Raw genomic sequence first — 15,691 nt, forward strand, 5'->3', positions numbered from 1 at the left:
GAGGAAATTGAGGTTTAGAGAGGCTAAGGAACTTGCTGGCAGCTGCTAGGGCTAAGCATCCTCTCTGTGTGGTCCCAAATCCCAGGCACTCTCCATTCATCATTACCAAGATGCAGCCTAGCAAATGATTCTGACCAAGGATTGGAGCTCTGCTATTTATTAGCCACACTGCCTTGGGCAAATTACTTGGCTTTCCTAAACCTGATTTCTAATCTGTGAAATGGGGATAATAATAGCAGCTCCCTAATAGGGTAATTGCAGAGATTAAATGAGACAGTGTGTTAAAGAGGTTAGCATAGTGTTTGACCCATACTCAAGGGTCAGTTGATGTAATTTTTTGTGGTGCTTAGAAATTGAACCTAGGGCCTAGCCCAGGCTAGATATCACTTTACTACTGCACTGCATCACTGGTCCTTTTCGTTTTCTAATTTTGAGACAAGGTCTCCCTAAATTGCCCGGGTTGACCTTGAATTTGTGATCCTCTTGCCTCAGCCTCCCACCTAGCTGGGACTACAGATCTGTGCCACTGTGCTCAGTGATGTTTCTGGGGGAGATTACACCTTTAGGAATCTTCTGGAAGAACTGGCCTTTCCATGGCCATCTGGACTATTTCATGTGGACACTACTCTGGACTTCTTCTGTGAGGGGGAGAGAGGTTCTTTCTCTCTCTCTCTCTCTCTCTCTTTCTCTCTTTCTCTCTTTCTCTCTCTCTTTCTCCTTCTCTCTCTCTTTCCCTCTTTCTCTTTTTCTCTCTTCTTTCTTTCTTTCTTTTTTTCTTTCTTTCTTCTTTCTTTTTTTTCTTTCTTTCTCCTCAGGATTGAACCCAGGACGTTGAGAATGGTGGGTACTGTACCACTGAGCTACATCACAAGCTCTTACTTTTACTTTAATTTAGATCCAGGACTGGTATTATTCTGACCTTCCAGAAATAAAAGACTAAAACCAAGTGACCAAGAACCAGAACCATTGTGTCAGTATGGGTATTGCCCTGGTGTTTCAGTCCTGTCTGGTGTCTGGTTCTCAATTCCAGCAATAGGAGCCCTTAGGGACAGTGTATGCTACCCCCAAGAGTCCTATGTGTGGACATACACAAATAAAAGAGTTGTTCACATGTCTGTTCACTTCACTTCCATGGTATAGGGAAAAGAACATGGGCTTTGGAGGTTTGAGGGGACCTAGGTTTGAATCCCAACTCTGCCACTTGCAGGCTGTGTGAAAGTCACAAACTTCTCTGTGCTGCATTTTTACAGCTGTGAGTTGGCAAATATAATAAAGCCAATAGCCATAGACTGCTATCTGCCAGATATTGTTCATTTATGTATTAACTAATTTTTTTAATGAATGTAAGAACGTATAAAATTTTTATACTTTTATTTTATTTATTTATTTTTATGTGGTGCTGAGGATTAAACCCAGGGCCTCACACATGCGAGGCGAGCCCTCTGCCACTGAGCCACAACCCCAGCCCCTGTACTAATTAATTTAATTTAAAAAATTAATAAACTTTATTTATTTTTTAGTTGTAATTGGACATAATACCTTTATTTCCCTTGTTTATTTTTTAATATGGTGCTGAGGATAGAACCCAGGGTCTCCCATGTGCAAGGCCAGCACTCTACCACTGAGCCACAACCCCAGCCCTAAAAAGCAATGTTATTTTAAAAGCAATGTTAGGTTCACAGCAAAATTGAGGGGCAAGCACAGGGTTCCTCTGAACTCCTTGCCCCCAACCTCTCCCACTGTTATCATCTTATACCAGCAACTCACAGAACATTTATTACAATCAATGAGTCTACACTGATACATCATAATCACCCAAAGTCCAGAGTATATATGAGGGTTCACTCTTAGTGTACATTATGGGTTTTGGCAAATATATAATGACATGTATTCGATGTTGTAGTATCATACAGAATAGTTTCACTATCCTAAAAAAATCTGTGCTCTGCCTGTAATCATCCCTTCCTCAACTCTAAACCCTGTTATCATTGATCTTTGTACTATTTCCATAATAATCTCATCAATTTTGTCTTTTCCAAAAGGCCATATAATTGAAATCACGTAGTTTATAGTCTTTTCAAACAGGTTTCTTTTACTCAGTAATTTTAAAGTTTCTTTTGTGTCTTTTCATGGCTTGGTAGCTCATTTCTTTTTAGTGCTGAGTAATATTCTGTTATCTGGATATACCAGAGCTTATTTATCTATTCACCTAATGAAGATCAACTTTGTTGGGCTGGGGTTGTGACTCAGAGGAAGAGTGCTCGCCTAGCATGTGTGAGGTATTGGATTCAATCTTCAGCACCACATAAAAATAAAATAAAAGTATTATGTCCACATAAAAATATTTAAAAAGAAAGAAAGCTTTGTTGCTTCCAAGTTTTGGCAATCATGAATAAAGTTGTTATAAACATTGTGCACAGGTTTTTGTGTGGACATAAATTTTTCAATTAATTTGAGTAAGTACCAAGGAGTGATATTGCTGGATTGTACAGTATTAAGATCTTAGGTTTTGTGAGGAACTCTATTTCAAAGTAACTGTACTATTTTGCTTGCCCACTAGCAATGAATGAGAAATCCTGCTGCTCTGCAACCTCACCAGCATTTGGAATTGTAGGTGTTGAAGATTTTGACTTTTTTTTCTTTTCTCCTCCGTGCTTGAATGGAATCCAGGACCTTGTTAAAGCCACAGGGGTATTTCAGACCAAGCCATTGCCATCCTGTTCCCACCTTGCCCTGTGAATTCCTGCCGTGCCACCTTGGAATTGGAAGACAGTACCTGATCTAACTGAGTCATTTGGGACCACCCAGCGGGGACCTGTGTATGCCTCTGCAGAGCCACTCTGGGAAGAAGTGGCCAGAAAGACTCAGTTGCTTCTGGAAAGCACTACCCTGAACACAGGGAAGTCCAGAGCCTGCCTTGGACAGAACTTCTATACTTTCTGTAGGACCCTGGTGTTTGCTCTGGGCAGGGCCACTCCATATTTCGGACGTGTCCAGCAGCTTCCCTTGGCCAGTAGTGACAGGATCTACAGGCAGAGTCTCTCGGATACGGCGACAAGGACCTCAGAGCCCACTGCGGATAGTCTCCCTGGGCAGCCCCGGGTGCCCGCATGGCCAGCATCTGGCGGCGCGCCTGAGCGCTGACGGGCAGGCCGGGTGTTTATCCCCGGAGTCGCCAGCAGGGAGCTCCCTTTCGGTTCTGCTCGCGCGGTCGCGGGGGGCGGCGCTGCGCTGCGCCGCGCTGCGCTCCAGCCCCAACCGGGCCGGGGCCGTGGATGCCTGGTCTCCGCTCCTGCTGCCTGCCGGGCGGGCTCCGGCGGCCGGTGAGTGGGGGGCTGCGGGGGGCGGCCGCTCGGTGGCAAGCTGGGCCCAGTGGGGAGGTGGGGCGGGCTCTGGCCGACCGACTGGCCGTGCGGCGGGCCCCGCCGCCTCCTCCTCTCCTGTCCCCTGGAAGCGGCGGGCCCGGACTCCCGGCTCCTGTCCCCTGTCCCTGGCGGCGCTGCGGGGCTGGACAGCCGGGGGTGGGGGCCGACCTGGAGGGGCGGGGAGGGAGAGCACCGGCCCCTTTTGGCCAGTCTCGGGGGCGCTGGAGGCAGGACAGAGTGGCCTTACGTTTGGGGGGATTGGGGGCTTTGGAGGAGTCCAGGTGGCCCAGAGCTGCGGGATGGGGGCTGCAGCCTCGGGGCTGGGGGGCTTCTCGGGGACAGGCCCAGGCCCCCAGATGGAGCAATCGAGGGAGGCGCTGAGGAAGACAGCGGGGAAGGGGAGCGCCTCCACCGAGCCCTTTATCCCTCCCAGAGGCCTTCACCCTTTCACTGCCAGGCCGACAGCGGGCTCTTCTCAAAGGAGCAGCTGCTAGACAGCTGGCAAAACAATGGAGACCCCGCTTCCCGGCCCCCTCTTCTTGGGACAGAAGATGGGGGCTGGAGGATGGTAGGCTTGGGGGATTAGATGGTGCAGGCGATCCCCTGTGACTGGCTGCTCACCTCACCTTTCCCTGCAAGGGGTGGGGTGTGTGTGTGTGGGAAGGTCGGACAGCCTGCCCCAGGCCCCGGACGCCCCGCCCTGCTAACCTGTCATGCCAGTTGTTTCTCGCCAATGGAAAGGGAGGTGGTAGAGTCAGCTGCTCCCCCCACCTCGTGATAGGGGGCACAGGCAACTTGGTAGCAAGCCTAGTGAGGAGTGGGTCATGCTCCTGGCTGAGATAAGGCCTGCAGGACACACCACACATTGGGGCTTTGTTGTGGGGGTGGAGGTGGGGTGTCACTTGGTTGCAAGGCACATGTATCCTGCTGATTAGTTGGTAAAAGTGCTGCCAGAATGAGCCAGAGATGGGGAGGAAGATAGTCTGTTTTTTAAGTGGTACTTATTTTGCCTGATCACTTGGCCAACTGCAAATGTATTTGGTGGAGGCCTCATAGTTGGTGTGTATGTGGAGAGGGCTGAAGGCTGCTTCCTGGAGGGACTCTTTTGACAAGGGCCTTCCAGTCCTCAGATGGTTCCCCAAAATGAGAATTGGGATTCTTCCCTCTTCACCTTGCCAATGACTTGGGCTCCTTTGCATGTTTTCTCATGGTGTCCCTGGCATGTCTGTGGCAAAGGAGATCATGTAAATAAATGCCCTTATGGGAGAGGGAACTGTGGCAAGCATATATGTATGTACGATGACTGTATTGAAAGGTAAGGTAAGGTCATCCAGGCGAATAAGAACAAGATCACCTTAGCAGGATACTGAATCGAGAGGATATTGAATCAGGCTGGCTTTCCTTGTGCTTATGGGATGTGGAGCCCTTTCTTGAGCAGGTTGGTGTCCTGTTGCCATAACAACAGGCATGGTCTAACATTCTCCACCCTTTCTGGTTCAGGGGCTACTTTCTATTTGGGGATTCTGAAAGTTACTCTCCTGAGGTCTCTGGCTTCCTGACAAGCCTTGCTGGCTCTTTGTCAAAGGCCTGCCACCTCCTCAGCTTCCCTTCTGTCCTTTTGTGATGAGGCTTTCCAGGAAACATCCTCCTGGTTGCTGGACATGACTTGGCTGGTTATATATAGCCTTGGGTGGAGGTATGCTTGTCCATTTGGGATTGAGGATATTTAAGTGGGGACTCAATTCCAGGGAGACAATGGCTTTGGGGTAAGCTGTTATGTTAAGGAGATTAGGGAATGAGAAGGATTGTGGCTAGGGGTAAATGGTGGGAGTGGGAGGGTCATAGGCTAGAGGTCACTTCCTTTAGGATCTTTGAACTTTGGACAGTTGATGACCAGGTGCCCAGCAGTTCTGAGTGTCTAGTTTGTTTACTCTCTCCAGACCTGGCTCAGGTGCCAGGGTGTATGCCTGAGGGCTTCCTCCCCTGCTCCAGACTCTTGTTAGAAATCATTACGTGTATTATGACCTTCCTGACTCCTACCTGCTCTCCGAGCATTCATGAGTAGTCTGGGCAACTAAGCTGTTTTCCAGAACCTCTTTCACTGGCCTTGCTTGAGGCTGCTCATTGAGGTGGGCATGCCTTTAGAAGTTGGGCTTGAAAACTCTGGGGTCCCTCAGAGGCAGGTACCTGACTTGGAGGGGCAGAACTTGGGCTTAGGAACAGGGAGTTGTTGGGATTCTGGAAGCCTTGATCCTGACTTGGTGTGTCACATGTCTCCAATGCAGCTGTGGGGTGTTCTTCCTCCTTCAAACCAGAGAAGTCTGCTCCCAGTCAGTCGCCCTAGCCTTGAGTGAATGCCACAGACAGAAATCAAAGCATGCATGTGAGCTGGGTCCTGTTGGTGGCCCTGGGCTGCAGACCTTGTCTCAGGCCTACCCTAGTTGTGGTGGGTGAAGCCAAGGGGCTGGGGCCAGGTTTAAAGATTTGAGGGGACTCACTGTGGGCTATGATTGACAGATTCCCATAGGGCTCAGGATAGGGGTTTTTCAGGTCTGCTTTGGGCCAGGCCCTGCGTGCTCTAAGATCTCTATGTAGTACCCCACTTTGATCACCATCCCCTCCACCCCAGCTTTACTGAGGTACCATTATCATTTTTTGAGGTAGTCTGAATTTGAGGGTAGGGTGGTGCCCAGGTAGGACTTAGTTGGTGGAGTGGGACTTAGACCTGGTTAGTTTTCACTTCTCCCATTCACCTTTAATTTCCCTGCCCTTTGAGGAGGTAGGAATTGTGTGGTTTGTAAATTATTCACATTTCCTTGACATTTCAAACTTGAGAGTCAGGCAGCAGTTCAAGTCTGATGATTTTAATAGGGCCAAGTCCCATTTTCTCTGCCAGATACTTCATCATCACTTGCAAGGGATTATTTTTATTTTTCTCTGGTATTCAAAAATGTTAGATGATGGGTTCAAGGTCACACAGCACATGGAAGGCAGAGCAGGATGAGAACCTGCAGTTTGTAGTAGAGTGCAATACCTATGCAACAAAGGCTTGGGGCCATGCCTGCTCTCGCAGGCATGCCTACCCTTGGGAGAATCTGTGTGGTTGGAATAGCGGAGTCTAGAGAGGAGATGCCACTTGCTCAAGGTCACACAGAAGGGGGCGTGTGGCAAGGGGAGCATAGCGGAACTGGTCTGTGGGCAGGCCCCGTTTTGGACCGGGGTTAGTACTTTCTCTCCCCGCATAGGTTCTGTCGGGGCTGGCACGTTGCTGCGTCCCAAGTGAGACCCTATCGCGGCAAAAGACGCCACTTGGGGCTGCGGCTGTGGCTGCGCCGGCCAGGCCGAGGGAAAATGCTAAGGGCTGCCGGGCTCCCGGGCTCCCGGGCTCCCGGCGCTGGGGCGGGCGGGCCAGCTGATGTCATGCGAGAAGCGTGCATTCGGAGCAGGGTGCACACCTGGAGCCAGATAAGCTCCGTGTGACCTGGAGGTGAGTCACGCGGCGCTGCGGAGCTCAGCAGAACCGGCGGGATCAGCGCGGCGGCGGCGACTGGCCGCTCTCGCTGGGGCCGCGCGGCGGGCCGGGCCAGGTGTTGTGCAACACCTCTGAGCCGGAGCTGCGATCTCCGGTGCGGGCTTGGGACAAGATAGGGGCCTTGGGCTATAGGGAGCCGCCGCTCTAGGAGGTCAGAAGCCAAGGGAGAGAGGTCGGCTCTCCTGGGAAAGTATTTCCTTTGTATGTATTTATGAGTGTGGTCTGCCGGTGGGAGGTGGGGAACTGACCATAGCAGCCAAGTCTGGGTGCCCCTGTCTGCCCCTGTCCTGGGAAGCTAATGTTATAGTTTCCATTTCCTGGGGTTTCTGCTTTGCCAGCTGCAGGGTGACCCATTTAAATCTGTCCCTACTTAAAGCCATAAGATACCAGTAAAGTCTCTTAACCAGGTCCCCAAAGTCACTGAATTCAACTTTTAAGACAGGAAGGCAACTTTAAATTGATCCTTGCAAACCCTGTTTACAACTTTAATGCGAATGGATTGCTTGCCACTCTATCAAAACTTCACTTTTTGTTTTGTTTTTTAAATCTTTAAAGTTAGGAAAGTAACATGGGGGGTGGGTAGTTGAATCATTAGGAAATGTATTCAGTGGAAAACTTAAGTGTGACTTTTCCCATTGCCACCTACTCCCCAGGGACAACCAGATACATTTTTTCCTGGGTAGAGGGGGATGAGGGTGGATACTGGGGATTGAATCTAGGGGCTCTTTACCACTGAGATACATCTCCAGTCTTTATTATTATTATTATCATCATCATCATCATTATTATTATTTTAAGACAAGGTCTCATTAAGTTGCTTAGGACCTTACTAAGTTGCTGAGGCTGGCCTTGAACTTGCCATCCTCCTGCCTCAGCCTCCTGAGCCACTGAGACTATTAGTGTGCATTACACTTGGCCCCAGACTAATTTTTAAAAGCTCATTTTTTTTGTGTGTGTGTATGTATGTGTGTGTAATATTTACCTATTTATTACTAAATACATTATTTTAAAATATTTAATGTAAGTATTCAACATCTTTTTTTGTAAGAAATAAAAATAAAAAGCATACAGAAAGAAGAAAAATCACACATAATCCCACACTCAGAGCCTCTAGGTTTAAATTTACACACACACACACCCCTACCAGCTTAATATTCTCGTTTTAAAAGCTTAAAACCATATAGATGAAACACAAATCTGCTTTGACTATTCTAAAATCCCAATCTTTTTCCCAGAGCATATATTTTTCTATGACTATGTAAATATTGTATGTAATATACCTGTTTATTATTCATACACACATATATATGTTTAAAAATTTTTTTCTATCTTGCTTTCTGTCTATCTTGCTTTCCTCATTTAACAAGATAGTATAGAATTTTTCTAGGTCAGTATATACAAATCTACCTCACTCTTTTTAATAACTGCCTAGTTGTTTTTATAATTTAATTATTTCCATAGTGACTCATATTTATATGTATAGATTTGTAATTATAAACAATTCTGCAAAGATTAGCCTAGTTTATTGTGTGACTATATCTAAAGATGACCTATAGAGTTGTGGAATTGTCCAAAGGTTATGAATGAACATAAATGTTTCCATAGGCATCACCAACTTACCCTCCTAAAAATTTATTCAAATGCCTGCTTTGGCAGCACGTACACTAACATTGGAAGAATATAGGTAAGATTAGGCTGGCCCCTGTGCAAGGATTACACACAAATTCTTGAAGTATCCCATATTTTATAGTATAGACCAACTGGCCTTTCTGCTGCAGTGATGTATATATCACACCAGTTTGTACTCCTACCAACACATATGAGCGTTCCTTCTTCCCATCCCATAATGTTTTCCATCTTGATAGTTTTTACTGAACTGCTAGATGAAAAGCAGTATATAACTATGGTTGTTACTGAGGCTGAATACCTGTTCATATGTGTTGGCTATTTGTATTTCTGCATCTATGAATTGGCTCTCTGTATCCTCCACAGTAGCTATAGGGAGCTGTGGACTCAAACATATGATGGAGTTTGTCCGAGTGCTCACTAGGTTGCCTTTACTTCTTTGGGCTTTATTTTCCACATAAAAGGAGCTGAACTTATTTTAGTCATATTTGTGCTGATAGTCACTTGTACACTCTCTTATCTTCTTCATCATCTCATTTAGGTTGGAAGAATGTACCACTCTTGAAAGCTTACCATGGGCTAGGCATTGTACATGTCATGCTTAAATATGCCGTACATATGTGTGTGTTTAAAATTTAATTCCTGCTCCTTATGTGATAGATGCTATTATCTCTGTTTTATTTTATAGATAGTGAAACCAGGCATACAGTGGCCTGAAGTGACTTGCCCAGGGCTTCATAGGTATTAACTCAGATTTGTTCTCAGTTTTGTGAACTGACATCCAAAGCCTCTGAGCTCTTTCACTAGGCTTACTTACCTTTATATCCCTTGTATTTAGTAGCTTCTTGATAGATACATTTTTTAAAATTTCTTACATACATGACAATAGTGGAATGCATTACATTTGTAATTATCCATTCACAGCACAATTTTTTTCATAACTCTGTATATATAAAAAAGAGATAGATACATTTAAAAAAATATTTATTTTTTTAGGTGTAGTTGGACACAATGCCTTTATTTATCTAACTCAGGGCCTTGCATGTGCTAGGCGAGTGCTCTACCACTGAGCTACAATCTCAGTCCCTAGACACATATTTTTTCTAATATTTTATCACAAAGATCTGCAAACATTTAGAAAAGTTAAAAGAATTTTACAGTCAACACCTCCCTACCTCATAAATTCAACAATTGGCATTTTCCCATCCTTGCTTACCATATTTTTATCCCTTGATTGATCTACCAAGCTATCTTAAATTTTTGACATATCTCAAAGAAAATTGCAGCCATTGGTATACTTTACTCCACATTTTTTAGCCTATGTATCATTAACTGGAGTTCAATATTTGTTTACATTTTTTTTCTTTTGAGTAAATACTTGTGTTCAATAAAATGCACAAATCTAACATACACTATTTGATGACAGTTGACAAATATATAGATCTGTCATCTCAAGTCCCTATGAACATTCAGGACATGAACATCACTCTAGGAGTTCCCTCATGCCCTTTTTCATACATTTTCCCATTCCCCCAACCCCAAGATAATCATTGCTTTGATTTTTTTTAACTATAGGTTAATTTTGCCTGTATTAGAGCTTTATATAAATAGAATCATACCAATATGCATTGTCAACAGCTTCTTCCCCACTTGCTTCAGATAATGTTTTTGAGATTTGTCCCTGTTATTGTACTTATCAGCAGTTGTTTCCTTTTTGTTGCTAAGTAGCATTCCATTTTGCGTCAACATGTAAACTATTTATCCATTTTTGTGGATAGATAGGTAGATGCACGTTTGAATTGAACAGTCCTTGCCTTCAAGATGCTCACAGTTTCAAAGTGATAAAGCAGCTGAGTTGACAGATTGTATTTTGTTTTGGAAATAGAAGGGTCAAGATAATTTAGGCAGATACCTGAATTTACATACGTACCTTTCCTCCACTTAAAGTCAGGAAAGGCTCGGGCTGGGGTAGTGGCTCAGTGGAGAGTGCTTGCCTAGCATGCATGAGGCACTGGGTTCCATCCTCAACACCACATAAATAAATAAAATAAAGGTATTGTGCCCATCTACAACTTAAAAAAAAAAAGTTAGGAAAAGCTTCCTGGAGTGAACTATTAAGTTTCCCTCACCTGTGTGAAGTGAGAAGGTAGGAGAGGAAGAAGAGGTGGATAGAAAATGTAGCCTGGAATGGGGATTGGGTAGATGTTGGTTTAAGAGCTGTTGAAGACCTTGGGCCCAAGGACAGGTGATGTTGACAAATTCAAGATCTACAAGATGGTGGAGCCCAGCTCTCTAGTGAAATGAGGGCTGAGGCGCATGGGAACAGCAAATCTGATCTTGGAAGGGAAACCTGCAGGCAGTCAGGTAGCTCCAGATATGTGGCTCAGGAAAAAACAGTCCACATCCAGGCCTGGCAAAAAGGGGAATGGCAGTGGGGAAGAGGTGCCTTTGTGAGCTGTGCAGGTAACAATGGCTGGATAGGGATGGTGGGTAAGGTCTGACATGTTTCAATCTCTGAAGCCCTGAGGGTTAGGATGACAGGGGTGACTTTGACAGAAAGTTAATAACTAACCTATGTCCACAAGGGACTTGGATAGTTGGAATTTTAGAGCTGGAAGAGGCCTAGATCATCTAGTTCAACCTTGAGCAAAGTGACAGGCCCAAAGTTCCCCCAGCTGTGATTTCTTGGCAGATTTGGGCCTAGATATCAGATCTCCTCAAATTTCCAGCCAGCACCATTCCCTGTCCTGCTGCTATGACTAATGCTCTGTTTTTCCTGCCTGCTGCAATGACATGAGGGGCAAGTTTTTGCTGAGACAGGAATTTACATGAACTTTCTTCTAAGGGACTTTTCTAGCTCAAAGACTCTAGAATTCTGGGGGCTGTTTTCCGTTGAGAGTGCCCAGCTACTAACCTCCAGCCAAGAGCCAGAATTAGGTAAGGTTTGTAGAGTTATCAGGGGGCTTGTTGTGATAGAGTACTATAGGCAGATAGGTTCTTTGTGATTGGGCTAAGGCTGAAATACTCTTGTTAGTCCACAAGGATTTTTTTTTCTTCCTTCATATCCCCCACAGGTACCCCTGGAGCCATCTTCTAGACCAGTCAAGATGGTGTGGGTAGTGACCTGCCAAAGATCCCTTGTCTTGGTATATGATAGGTCTATGCTACATTTCTGTCAACATTCAGAAGAGACTCCTCGGTCAAAAGTAGAGCTCTGAAGGGGTTAGGGCTGGAGCTCAGCGGTAGCACTTGCCTGGCGTGTATGAGACACTGGGTTCAATTCTCAGCACTGTATATAAATAAATAAAATAAAGGTCTATCAACAATTAAAAAAAAAAAAAGTAAATCCCTGAAGAAAGGATTCTGGCTGTCAGGTACTCCCTGGCTCCCACCAAGTCCAGACCCAGCTGGTCAATCCTGCTCCTGGCTATATGCCTTTTGGACTTTAGATTTCCTGTCTTCCAAATCCCAGTGTTCACCGAGCATTTAGAACTAACAAGTCCAGAGGGAACTTTGTTTTACTAAATTGAAACTGAGGTCAGAGAGAGAGAGAGAGAGAGAGAGAGAGAGAGAGAGAGAGAGAAAGAAGAAGCTCTTGCTATGCCCACAAGGAGCTAGTGACCTGGTCAGATTTCCTACCTCTTTGGACATGCTCTACAGCTAAAGATTTCTCCAGAATTGTACTGTCCAATCTAAGAGCTGCTAGCCCAAGGAAGCTGTTGAATACTTGAAATGTGGTTCGTCTGAATTGAAATATGCTTTAAGTGTAAAATACACAGTGAATTTCAAAGGCTTAATATGGAAAATAGAATTTAAAAAGCTGTCAATATTTTATATAACTTACATGTTGAGATGTCACTATTTTGGATATATTGTATTAAACAGAATGTATTATTAAAATTAATTTAACATTTTTTTAGTATACATAACTGGCCTTGCTATGTTACCCAGACTGGCCTTGAACTCACAATCTTCCTGCTTCAGCCTCCCAAGTAGCTAGAATTATAGTCATGTACCACCATATCTGGATTTACCTGTTTATTTTTATCTTTTTAATGTGGCTACTAGGAGATTTAAAAATTATATATATTACTTGAATTGTCTTATGGACAGCGTTCTCTAGACTGAAGATGTATTGGTCTGCTAGGAACCACAGGGGTCAGGGTGTTGTGCAGAGGTAACAATTAGCCAGTCCTAACTGGCGGCCTTAGGAGTTTCTGGAGGGAAGACCCTCTTAGTGGAATGGGTATCCTGGAGGCCCAGTTTGGTTGTGGGGGTGGCTATGCAGAGAGAAAATACCTGTCCAGGGCCTGGCAAGAGGCCATTGCTGGAAGGGTAAGTGCTTAGCCTCTGTCTGGAACTCAGAGGGGGAAGCTTTCATGGAGAGAGAAAAAATTACAGTTAATTTCTACTTAGATGACATGGCCTATTTCTACTCCTTGTTCCTTGCTGAACAAGAAAGGCTCTCTCAATTCTACCCCCACCAGGTTTTTCTCAGTTCTGCCCTCAAAGGGGTGCATGTGAGAGTGAGGGTAGGTTGATGCCTTCAGTATACACATCCTGGAGCTGGGGTTTTCTCTCAGGCGGCCACAACTTTCTTCCTGAAGCTATATTTAGGTGTTGGTCCAGGGAAAAGGATGTGAGTTTTTCAGGATCCTGTTTATCCAGCAGACCCCACACCACCCCCACCCCGCAGCTGTCTGTCCTCTGTTTGGTCTGGAACTTCCCCTTCCTTCCCTCCCTGCTTCACTTCGGGCATCCAGGTCATAGAAAGGATGTATTGGCCCCTGAAACTCGGCATTGCCACTTATTAACTGGGTGGCATCTAACATATCCTTAACTTTCTAAGCTCCATTTTTCTCATTCGTAAAGTGGAGATAATGGCACATAACTTGCAGAAATGTTATGAGGGTTAAGAGAAAGTCATTACATAAAGGTTGGATCCCAAGATCTTCTGGGTGTCAGTGGCTAAGTCTGCTGCTGTACGGGACATAGGAAGGAGCCTGGTAGCATGTGATGTCCGTTGCTCTGGTAGACATGGCTGAAGGAGGTGATGGCAAAGAGCCCCTTTCCTTTGCCTTTTTTGCTTGAATCTTCAATCAGATTAAAGATGGCTTGACGTTTACTCTTGCTCGCAGGTCAGGTCTTTCCAGGTATACCTAAGCCTTGGTCTAAATAATTAAATCAGCTGTTAAAATATTATATAAATCGGAGTACCTGATACATCATTAGCACTCAGTGAGGGGTAGTTGGTCATATCTGGACTGGAGATGCAGGAAAAGACTGCTGGAATAATCTTTTTTCCCTGTGTGTTTCTGTTTACAGCAGCAAGGTGGGGGTCCAAAGGTCCTGTGCTAAGCACCCATAATCCTCTGGGGGTGCCACCCAAAAAGAAAAAAAACCCACCATGTTTAACTTAATGAAAAAAGATAAGGACAAAGATGGCGGGCGGAAGGAGAAGAAGGAGAAAAAAGAGAAGAAAGAGCGGATGTCAGCAGCAGAGCTGCGGAGCCTGGAGGAGATGAGTCTCCGCCGTGGTTTCTTCAACCTGAACCGCTCCTCCAAGCGTGAATCCAAGACACGCCTGGAAATCTCCAACCCCATCCCCATCAAGGTGGCCAGTGGGTCTGACCTGCACCTGACTGACATTGACTCTGACAGCAACCGGGGCAGCATCATCCTAGACTCGGGCCACTTAAGCACAGCCAGCTCCAGCGATGACCTCAAGGGTGAGGAAGGCAGCTTCAGGGGCTCCGTGCTGCAGCGGGCAGCCAAGTTCGGCTCGCTGGCCAAGCAGAACTCACAGATGATTGTCAAGCGCTTCTCTTTCTCCCAGCGAAGTCGGGATGAGAGCGCCTCAGAAACCTCAACCCCCTCAGAGCACTCTGCAGCCCCATCACCACAGGTGGAGATAAGGACACTAGAGGGACAACTGTTGCAGCATTCTGGCCCAGGCATCCCTCGAGCAGGACACCGTTCTCGAGTCCCTGAGCTGGTGACTAAAAGGTTCCCAGCTGACCTGAGACTTCCCCCAGTGGTGCCTCCACCACCCCCTGCCCCCAGGGAACTGGAACTGCAACGAAGGCCCACTGGAGACTTTGGTTTCTCCCTGAGGCGCACCACCATGCTGGATCGTGGCCCTGAGGGCCAGGCCTATCGCCGGGTGGTTCACTTTGCTGAACCTGGTGCTGGTACCAAGGACCTGGCTCTTGGGTTGGTGCCAGGAGACCGACTGGTGGAGATTAATGGGCACAATGTGGAGAACAAGTCCAGAGATGAGATTGTGGAGATGATCCGACAGTCTGGGGACAGTGTGCGGCTTAAGGTTCAGTCCATCCCAGAGCTCAGCGAGTTGAGCCGGAGCTGGTTGCGGAGTGGCGACGGACACCGCAGGGAGCCAGCCGATGTGAGTTCTTCCCTGAGTACCAGGGGTGAGCAGGGATCTGGGATGTGGGCATTTCATGCAGTTGTACTTAGGCGGATGACTGAGAGTGCCCAAGAGCTGTGGTCAGACCCTAGACAGCATAGAAATTGGAGGATTGTATCATTCCCTGGGCCTGTAGGGAGAAGTAACATCAGGAGAGGGTGTCCCATGCCAGATGCTTACTATAGGATTCATACCTTTGTCTTCGCCAAGTAGCTAAGTACAACTCCTCAAAGGTTCATTGTGATGGAGTTTTCAATAGTTTCTCCAGGCCTCATGGTTTGATGTTTTCCTCTAGCGTTCTGTTGGATTGACTTGATTGATTTCAGCATAATGCCTTTCTCAAGGGAGTCAGACTAGAACAGGTTCTGCCTAAACTTTAGCTGTATCCCTGGAGCCCTCAGGAGAGGTTTTTATTGGTTGGTAAAATTGCCGTGTCAGTGTTCAGTTTCGTGATATGAAGACGGGTTACAGTTTTGGTCACCTTATGTCCTGAGCACTAAATTGGGACATGTAGGCTAACATGTGCTACTTTCAGATAGGAGGGACAATATGGACACTAAAAGATAGGAATTCCATGTTTATTGAGATTTTGGAGATAATAGAAAAATGACAAATAATTTCAAATTAGGGCTGAACATTTGGGGTGAAGAGCTGTGTGTACAGAGGAAGTCAGCTGGGAACCTTTTAGTCACCAGCTCTGGGGAAGATGACCTTCTCTCTTCGTGCTCCTGAGTAGGCAAG

General features: G+C 46.0%; 1 protein-coding gene and 1 non-coding gene across 3 annotated transcripts in view; both read left to right on the plus strand.

Moving 5' to 3' along the window:
- Positions 1 to 3,306: 3,306 nt before the first annotated feature.
- Positions 3,307 to 15,691, plus strand: part of Myo18a (myosin XVIIIA) — a 98,354-nt gene continuing 85,969 nt past the window's right edge. The window contains exons 1-2 of one of the 2 annotated variants that reach the window (XM_077800977.1): positions 3,307 to 3,323; positions 13,849 to 14,929. In XM_077800977.1, the coding sequence (XP_077657103.1) occupies positions 13,931 to 14,929 (999 nt within the window). In that variant the 5' untranslated portion in view covers positions 3,307 to 3,323; positions 13,849 to 13,930. Of the gene's footprint in view, positions 3,324 to 13,848; positions 14,930 to 15,691 lie in introns of those variants that run through there. The other variant, XM_077800974.1, reaches the window with a different exon arrangement.
- On the plus strand, positions 8,542 to 8,644 carry LOC113182897 (U6 spliceosomal RNA). The gene has a single exon (XR_003300798.1). It is a non-coding gene; the product is annotated as a U6 spliceosomal RNA (small nuclear RNA).

The sequence above is a fragment of the Urocitellus parryii genome, chromosome 7, assembly GCF_045843805.1.
Source record: "Urocitellus parryii isolate mUroPar1 chromosome 7, mUroPar1.hap1, whole genome shotgun sequence".
Classification (NCBI taxonomy): Eukaryota; Metazoa; Chordata; class Mammalia; order Rodentia; family Sciuridae; genus Urocitellus; species Urocitellus parryii.